This window comes from Cebus imitator, unplaced genomic scaffold (assembly GCF_001604975.1).
Source record: "Cebus imitator isolate Cc_AM_T3 unplaced genomic scaffold, Cebus_imitator-1.0 Scaffold598, whole genome shotgun sequence".
Classification (NCBI taxonomy): Eukaryota; Metazoa; Chordata; class Mammalia; order Primates; family Cebidae; genus Cebus; species Cebus imitator.
In genome coordinates, this window is record NW_016107913.1 from 19557 (window position 1) to 28756 (window position 9200).

At 44.6% G+C, this 9200-nt stretch overlaps 1 protein-coding gene across 2 annotated transcripts in view; it reads left to right on the forward strand.

Annotated features, from left to right (window-relative positions):
- The first annotated feature begins 5538 nt into the window (after positions 1–5538).
- Positions 5539–9200, forward strand: part of MFSD14B (major facilitator superfamily domain containing 14B) — a 98538-nt gene continuing 94876 nt past the window's right edge. The window contains exon 1 of one of the 2 annotated variants that reach the window (XM_037734275.1): positions 5539–5928. In XM_037734275.1, coding sequence (XP_037590203.1) covers positions 5821–5928 — 108 coding nt within the window. In that variant the 5' untranslated portion in view covers positions 5539–5820. The remainder of the gene's footprint in view (positions 5929–9200) is intronic. The other variant, XM_017516633.1, reaches the window with a different exon arrangement.

Consider the following 9200-nt stretch of genomic DNA (forward strand, 5'->3'; position numbering starts at 1 on the left):
GGTTGCCGTGAGCCGAGATCGCGCCACTGCAGTCCAGCCTGGTGACAGAGTGAGACTCTGTCTCAAAAAAATAAAAAGAACTTTATCTTAAACTAAAATCTGTTGCCAGGTGCAGTTGCTTACCGCTGTAATCCCAGCACTTTGGAAGGCGAAGGCAGATGGATCACTTGAGTTCAGGAGTTTGAGACCATCCTGGCCAAGGTGATGAAACCCTGTCTCTACTAAAAATACATAAATTATCTGGTGGTATGCACTTGTAATGCCAGCTACTTGGGAGGCTGAGGCAAGAGAATCACTTGAGCCTGGTAAGCGGAGGTTGCAGTGAGTTGAAATCACACTACTATACCCCAGTCTGGGTGAGAGAGCCATACTCCATCTCAGGAAAAAAGAAAAAAAGAAAAATCTGTGAAAATAAGTTTATCTTAACACATTAGATCATAATTGCAATTACAAAGTAGTGCTTGGAACAAACAAAATTAAGTGAAGTGTGTTTGAGACATTTAGCCAATTATTGTAAGACAGTTTGATGTCCTTTCACCTAGGGAACAGATGGGTGGAGAAACAGAGCAACAAAGATACCATGCTGAGGTGTTGCTTTACACACCTTAGCTTGGATCTGGGCCTTGTAGGTGCCAGCTGTGGATTTCCTTCCCAGCAGGCAACTGCTAGCATGAGGAGACTCACAGACATTATTGAACAATGCAATTGCATCATAATTTGAAAAGATTCAAGTTATATATAGAAAGTGATGACTTTAGGCCGGGCGTGGTGGCTCATGCCTGAAATCCCAGGACTTTGGGAGGCCAAGGTGGGTGGATCACAAGGTCAGGAGTTCGAGACCAGCCTGGCCAACATGGTGAAACCCTGTCTCTACTAAATATAAAAAAATTAGCTGGGCATGGTGGCAAGCGCCTGTAATCCTGGCTACTCAGGAGGCTGAGGGAGGAGAATTGCTTGAACCTAGGAGGCAGAGGTTGCAGTGAGCCAAGATTGTGACACCGTACTCCAGCCTGGGTGACAGAACAAGACTTTGTCTCAAAAAAAAAAAAAAAAAGAAAAAAAGTGATGAATTCAATACCATTTACCCCTTTCTGTTGATTACAAAGTGACCACACAAGGGAATATTTAGGGTCTTGTAGTGGTAGATGCATAACTCTATCCGTTTCTCTTGAACTCCTGGCCTCAAGTAATCCTCCCACCCTGGCCTCCCAACGTGCTGGGATTACCAGCCTGAGCCACTGCACCTGGCCTATCCATTTGTCAAAACCCACAGAACAATACACTGCAAAGAGTTGGCTTTACTGTGTGCAAATTAAAGAGGGACCTTAGGATAGAATGCCCTGTGTGACAAATGAACTAAATTATGTTACAGGCCAGGTGCAGTGGCTCAAGCCTGTAATCCCAGCACTTTGGGAGGCCGAGGGGGGCGATGACAAGGTCAGCAGTTCAAGGGCAGCCTGACCAACGTGGTGAAACCCCATCTCTACTAAAAATACAAAAATTAGCCGGTGGTAGTGGCATGTGCTTATAATCCCAGCTACTCAGGAAGCTGAGGCAGGAGAATTGCTTGAACCCGGGAGATGGAGGTTGCAATGAGCCAAGATTGCATCATTGCACTCCAGCCTGGGCAACAGAGTGAGACTCCATCTCAAAAAATATATATATTACAAAGGTATGGTATAACCTCATCAAAGTGCGTGAGGAAAAAAGAAAATTGATTTGAGTAACTTTGGAAAACCGTTTTGACTGGCTACTATCAGAATAAAAACAAAAAGAACCATGCGTAAACACTACAGTTGGAAAATTTTCTTCCACAGTTAGAAATCCTGAAACTACGTATATTGTTAAACACACACACACACACACACACACACACACACACACACACACACACACACACAGAGAGAGAGAGAGAGAGAGCACAGCACCCAGATCCATATAAGTGCTGGGAGAATTAGGTGCTGTCAATAGACTACTTAGGAATGACAACTGGAACCTTGTGCGTGGTGTCTCATGGACTCTGCTGCCTCTTACCTTTGCTGATTTTCACTGTATCCTTTCACTGTAATAAACTGCAACTATGAGTATAATAACTTTCAGGAGTTCTTCTAGTGAATCATTAAACCAGAGGATAAGCTTGGGGAGTAAAGACTCTCAATTATTAAATACCTGATTTTAGCATTAAATTTACCCCAATCTTAAAATCCAGCTGTAAGACCACATGATTAATTTATTTAAAGGGAAAAAAATCTCAACAAAAATGTTAAATAGAAATCAAGCCTAGGCACAGTGGCTCACACCTATAATCCCAGTACTTTGGGAGGCTAAAGTAGGAAGATCATTTGAGCCCAGGAGTTGGATACCAGCTTGGGCAACACAGACGCTGTCTCTATCAAAAATAAAAAAGTTAGCCAGACATGGTGTTATGCACCTGTGATCCCAGCTACCTAGGAGGCTGAGGTGAGAGGATCACTTGAGTCCAGAAGGTCAAGGCTGCAGTGAGCTGTGATCGCACCACTGCACTCCAGCTTGGGCGAAAGGGCGAGACTCTATCTCAGAAGAAAAAAAAAGGTCAAGTGTTGGACAGATGTCTGAAGGAGCAAACTGCCATGCTCTAGAGAGATCCATGAAACAAGGACCTGAATGTGGCTTGTAGGAACTGAGAATAGTAGCTGGCTGACAGCTATTAAGAATATGGGGCCCTGACTCATAGGAAATGAAATCTAGCAATACCTTCAGGGAGCTTGGAAGTGAATCTTTACTTAGTCAAATCTCTAGATGAGTATGCAGTCAGCAGACACCTTGAGTTCACAAAACTGTGAGCAGAGGATGCAATAAAACATGAAAGACTCCTGACCCATGAACACCGAATATATTTTCATTAATTTAAGTCACTAAGTTTGTGGTAATTTGCCTTGTGACAATAGGAAACAAAAATACGTAATTCATTTTAAACATTTTTTGTAAATTGGAAAATTGTTTTACTGATAAAAAGTACCATTACATATTTATAGCAAAATATCAGAAATCTATATCTATATCTCTATATTTTTTGAGACGGAGTCACCCAGGCTGGAACACATGATCTCAGCTCACTGCAGCCTCTGCCTCCCAGGTTCACGCGATTTTCGTGCCTCATCTTCCCAACAAGCTGTGACCACAGGTGTACACCACCATGCTTGGCTAATTTTCGTATTTTTAGTAGAGATGGGGTTTCACCACATTGGCTAGGCTGGTCTCAAACTCCTGACCTCAAGTGATCCACCCACCTTGGTCTCCCGAAGTGCTGGTATTACAGGCATGAGCCACAGCCCCAGGCCAAAAAAATTTTTTTTGAGACAGAGTCCCACTCTGTCACCCAAGATGGAGTATAGTGGTGTGATATGGGCTTGTAACCGTCTGGTGGGTTCACCTGACCTGCTGCCTAGACAGAACTGATTTTATCAAGACAGGGGAATTGCAATAGAGAAAGGGTAATTCATGCAGAGTCAGCTGTGCAGGAGACCAGAATTTTATTATTACTCAAATTAGTCTCCCTGAGCATTTGGCCAGCAGTTTTTAAGGACAACTTGGTGGGTGGGTGGAAGCCAGTGAGCTAGGAGTGCTGATTGGTCAGAGATGAAATTATAGGGAATCAGAGCTGTTTTCTTGCACTGAATCAGTTCCTGGGTAGGGGCCACAAAATCAGAGGAGCCAGTTTATTGATCTGGGTGGTGCCAGCTAATCCATCAAGTGCCGAGTCTGCAAAATATCTCAAGCACTGATTGTAGAAGCAGTTCAGGGAGGGTGAGAATCATGTTGCCTCCAGCTGCCTGACTCCTAAACCATAATTTCTAATTGTGTGGCTAATGTTAGTCCTACAAAGGCAATCTAGTCCCCAGGCAAGAAGGAGGTCTGCTTTGGGAAAGGGCTATTATAAACTAAATTTCTCCCAAAGTTAGTTCAGCCTATGCCCAGGAATGAACAAGGACAGCTTGGCGGTTAGAAGCAAGATAGAGTTGATTAAGTTAGCTCTCTTTCACTGTCTTAGTAATAATTTTGGCAAGGCAGTTTTAAGCTCACTGCAGCGTGTATCTCTCTGGCTCAAGGAATCTCCCACCTCAGCCCTCTGAATAGCTGGTACCATAGGTTTGTGCCACCACGCCAGGCTAATTTTCTTTATTTTTTTGTAGAGACAGGAATCTCACTGTGTTGCCAAGACGGGTCTCTAACTCCTGATCTCAAGGGATCCACCTGCCTCAGCCTCCCCAAGTGCTGGGATTAGTCACCATGTTCAGGGCCCCACCCCCCCTTTTTTTTTTTTTTTTTTTTTTTTTAGGTCTCCCTCTGTTTCCCAGGCTGGAGTGCAGTGGTGTGATCTCTGACCACTGCCAGCTGTGCCTCCCAGGTTCAAGCGATTCTCCTGCTTCAGCCTCCCAAGTAGCTAGTAACAGGTGTATACCACACCCAGATAATTTTTGTATTTTTAGTAGAGACAGGGTTTCACCATGTTGGCCAGGTTGGTCTTGAACTCCCCATCTCAGGTGATCCACCCACCTTGGCCTCCCAAAGTGTTGGCAATACAGGCATGAGCCACCTTGCCCAGCCTGAAAAACATTCTTTAATGAAGTAACTTTAATTAAAATAATTAATCTTGTTAATAGAAATAATTTTATTTTTTTCTACTATTAATGTCTGTAAAAAGATAAAGTATATTATTGTTTTCTAGTCTGTTTTGTTGTTGTTGTAGAGATGAAGTCTCACTCTGTCGCCCAGGCTGGAGTGCAGTGAAGCTATCTTGGCTCACGGGAACCCCTGACTCCCAGGTTCAAGATATTTTCCTGCCTCAGCCTCCCAAGTAGCTGGGATTACAGGTGTGGACCACCACGACTGATAATTTTTTAGTTGTTTTTTTAAGTAGAGACAGGGTTTCACCACGTTGGCCAGGCTGGTCTTGAACTCCTGACCTCAGGTGATCCACATCACTTGGTCTCCCAAAGTGTTGAGATTACAGGCATGAGCCACTGCGCCCGGCCTCTAGACTTTTTAAATCAGTATTAGATGCACATCTTTCAAAATAAACACAAAAAGCCAGGCTTTTCCAACTGTGTCCTACACATTCTGCAAGATATTAATCATGTTTCAAGAATAAAAAGTGCTGTAAGTACATTTGGGAAACATTGTTATTATATTCTTTTCTTCTTGGAGAATCATAGAAAAACTTGAGAGATTGGTGGCTTGGCGCAAACCAGACTAGAATTGAACTGCAGTCACTACAAAACCCACACGCCTTTGCCCCTCACCACTTGACAGACTCAGCCCACATTCCCCGGAAAAAGAAATCAGACGTAGGGGCTCTCGGAGATGACGTATTTCCCGGGCGCCAAAAAGTCCTGACGCCACAGCTCCAGTCCTGAGGTGGAGGCGGGGCTTGATGTGGGCGTGGCGTCGCAGGAGGCTGCTCAGGCCCAGGACTCGTTCTTGAGGCGGGAGCTGAGACGCGGGGCGGGGCCTCCTGCCCACCGCCGGCCTGTGGGGAGGCGGGGCGGGGCACAGTCTCTTGACCAACCAGCCCACCCCTGACGCCACCGGTAACTGCGAGAGATTGGGTCTGTGCGGTCTGCGAGTCTGTCGGTCCCTGGAGCTGCGGTCCTCTGCTAGCCTGATCCGCAGCTTCAGCCTCCACCGCCTCCACGGCCCTCGGCGCCGCCGCTGGCGCCGCCGCCCGACCCACAGGCCGCCGCGGGCCGCAGAGCCCATGAGGGCGCGGGCACCGCCGCCGCCTCTGCGGCGTCGCCGTCGTCGCAGAGCGCCCCGAGCTGGCGCCGGCATGGCCGCGGCATGAGCGTGGAGCCGCCGCCGGAACCGGAGAAGAAGGCGGCGTCGGAGCCCGAAGCGGGAGCCATGTCGGAGAAGCGCGCGGGCGCGCAGGCCGCTGGCAGCAGCTGGGTGAGTGGGGGCCCGGGGTGGCTGGGTGGGGTCGCACCTGGGGCCCGCGAGCCCAGGGCTCCGGGCGGGGGCTTCGGCTCTGGGAAAGCCGGTCATTTTCTGGAGGAGCCGAATTCATCACGAGTACAGGTTTTCCTAGTGACTGTTCATCCTAGACAAAACTTTACGGGGTTTGGTTATTGTTTCAAAAGGCGCCAGGCACAGGACAGAGAATATAAGAAGTAATTTGGTTGTTTCAGAGTTCTCCATCCCTGTAACAGTTGATAACAGTTTTCCTGGCACAGTTTCTGCCCAGGTCTACTTGGACAACGGTAGGGAGCGTTTTGAATCAGACCATCGGCCGGGAAGTTGGCAGATTCCGGGCAGCGCCCGCGGCTCCTTCCGTGTCCTTCGGGCGTCGGAGGGGCGGTCGCAGCGATGAGGAGCAGAGTTTCAGGGACGTTGCTGGGGAGCGGCTGAGGAGCAAGTTACGCTGGCCTCTTTCTCCAGCTTTACTTTTACTTGAGATCGAGATTGCTTCTGACAGTAGTACAGAAGCAACTGAGCCCTGACTTAATTGGCCTGGTTTTGGCAGAACAGGCCTTGGCAGTGTCAGTGGTTTCATATGGTGGAATATTAAGCCTAGAGGATCTGTGGTTGGTTGAAAGCCTAAGTTTAAAAAGGATTTTTTTTTTTTTTTTTTTTGGTTTTAGGACAGTGAATAGAAACGCAATGGGAAAGTTTTTCCAAAGAAAAATGGAAATTTTATGAAAATTAAATATATGCTCTCGGCTTTAGATTTTTAGCTTACATATCTAATTTTGTTTTTAGTTGAAGAATGCTAAGTGGTTACATGAACGTATTTGGGGGTGTAAATCTCTATTAGTAGGTTGGGAGGGCAGGTAAAGCAGAAGGAATAGTAAATAGAACGGAGCCGGCAAAGCTGGTTTCTAGTCCTGGTTTTGCCTGAACAATGCGCGCTCTGGATAGGGTATTGAAACCTTCAATGCCTAATCTGTAAAATGAGGACTCCCAGCCCAAGTGACTATTTTTGAAAAGCATTTCAAAGTTAAGATCTCTGTAATATGAGAAGCTTATCTTGTCGGGGTAGAGAAATTTTGCAGGATTGCTTTCTCACATTTTGATTTGCGTTAAGTAGACTTGTCCTCTTCCTGTTCCCTACACAAAACTAAAGTACCAGTTCCTCCTTCTGTCTTCCATAAATTGATGGACAGTAATTACTAACCGGTGGCCCAGCTAGTAACCTGCGAGGTAGCTTCCTTCATCTCTTCCCATACTTACAACAACCAGAAAGTCTACCTAAGGTAACTAGATATAGATTTTAGGCTTTTATCCTCTCCTATGCATTCTTAAGCTCATTTCTTAGCATTTTTGACCCAGACTTTGACTGTCTTTTTCAAGACCCTTGCTCACCCCAGCACCAGTCCACCTTCCACATGGCTGAGTAGTGTGTTCTAGCATGTATAGATGATCATTACTGTTGTCCTTAATTTTTTTCATTGGCTCCTTATGGCTTACAGAATAAAAAGTAAATTGGCAGGTTGAAGCATTATTAGCATAGTGATTAGATGAGCATGCTTGGAATTCCAGTTTCCACCTTTAGGTAAGTTAATGTAACGCCTCCTGATTAATAATAATATTTACCTCATAGGGTTGTGAGGGTTGCTGCAACTTGGTAACTAGTAAGCCCTTAATACATATTAATGTTATTATTTTTCAATATTCTTTGCATATATGATTGATCGAAATCTATATGATCTTCTGACTGTGATTAAAGGAGTAGTTGTCTCCCATTTCCTAGTGTAGACAGGAACTACACCCCAAATTAAATTTGCTAAATTTGTGTGCTTAAGAGCAGAAACTTTTGAGGGATGTTTACTCAAGGAAACCTAGACTCGGTTTATTCCCCAATTCTTTCTCCATTGGGTCCTGATGGTAGCCTACTTTTGGGCACAGGTAGGTTTCTTCCTGGTCTTTCCTCTTTGAGAACAAATGGAGTTAATGTTAATAAACTGTGATGAATACTGAGTTTTCTTGGTGTTTGCTGAAGTGAGAAGACTAGCATGAGCAGGTAGCAGTGTTTTTCTGAGTGTGTAGACATTGGGAGAACAGTGAATGCTTTTAATCACATATGTTTGTGTCATATGCTTTTACTCCCAAATTATGCATTTTTTCTGTTTGCAGTTTCTAATGTCACCTCCAGGTGCTGTGTCCTATACCCCCCTATGACTTGATTTTATTTTAATGTGTTGGAATTTCCTTACAGCTTGGTTCCAGTGACACTTATGATTTCAAGTTCTTAGATACTACTAGTAATCACAGGCAAGACTGTCCCCCTGACAACTTTTTGTTGTTGTTGTTTTTGTTTTCTGTTTTTTGTTTTTGAGATAGGGTCTTGCTCTGTCATCCAGCCTGGGATGCAGTGACCGATCATGGGTCACTGCCACCTTAAATTCTTGGGCTCAAGCAGTTCTCTCACCTCAGCCTCCTGAGTAGCTGGAACTACAGATGTGTGCCACCATGCCTCGCTTTTTTTGTTTGTTTGTTTTTAATTTTTTTTATATAGAGATGGAGTCTTGCTTTGTTTCTCAGGCTGGTCTCAAACTTCTGGGCTCAAGTGATCTTCCTGTCTCAGCCTCCCAGAGTGTTGGGATTACAGGTTTGAGCCACTGTTCCTGGCCTGACAACTTTTTTCCACCTTGTTTGGCAAAGACGTATATTGACTAGAAAAAAAGATACTGACAAAGAGATGTAATAATATGAAAAATAAGGAAGAATCCAGTATTTACTCCAAGAGGTCATTTTCTTCTAGAAAAGGGAGGTATGTGTTAGCTGTTGGCATTGCTGTAAAGGAATACCTGAAGCTGGGGAATTTATCGAGAAAAGAGATTCTTAGGCTGGGCGTGGTGGCTCACACCTGTAATCCCAGCACTTTGGGAGGCTGAGGCAGCAGGATTGCCAGAGCCCAGGAGTTTGAGACCAGCCTGGGAAACATAGTGACACCATGTCTTTAAAAAAAATAAAATAAAATAAGTTGCCAAACTAATTATTTTAAAAGTAATTATACAGTTTTACATTGCAACAAGCACTGTTTGATAATTCAAGTTCATCCACATACTTACCAACACCTGGCCAATTTTAGCCCTTCTAATCGGTCTTTAGTGATGTCTCATTGTTCTTTTAATTTGTGCTTCTCTATGGCTAGTGGTATTCAGTATTTTTTTTTTTTTTTTTTTTTTTTTTTTTTTTTTTTTTTTTTTTTTTTTTTTTTT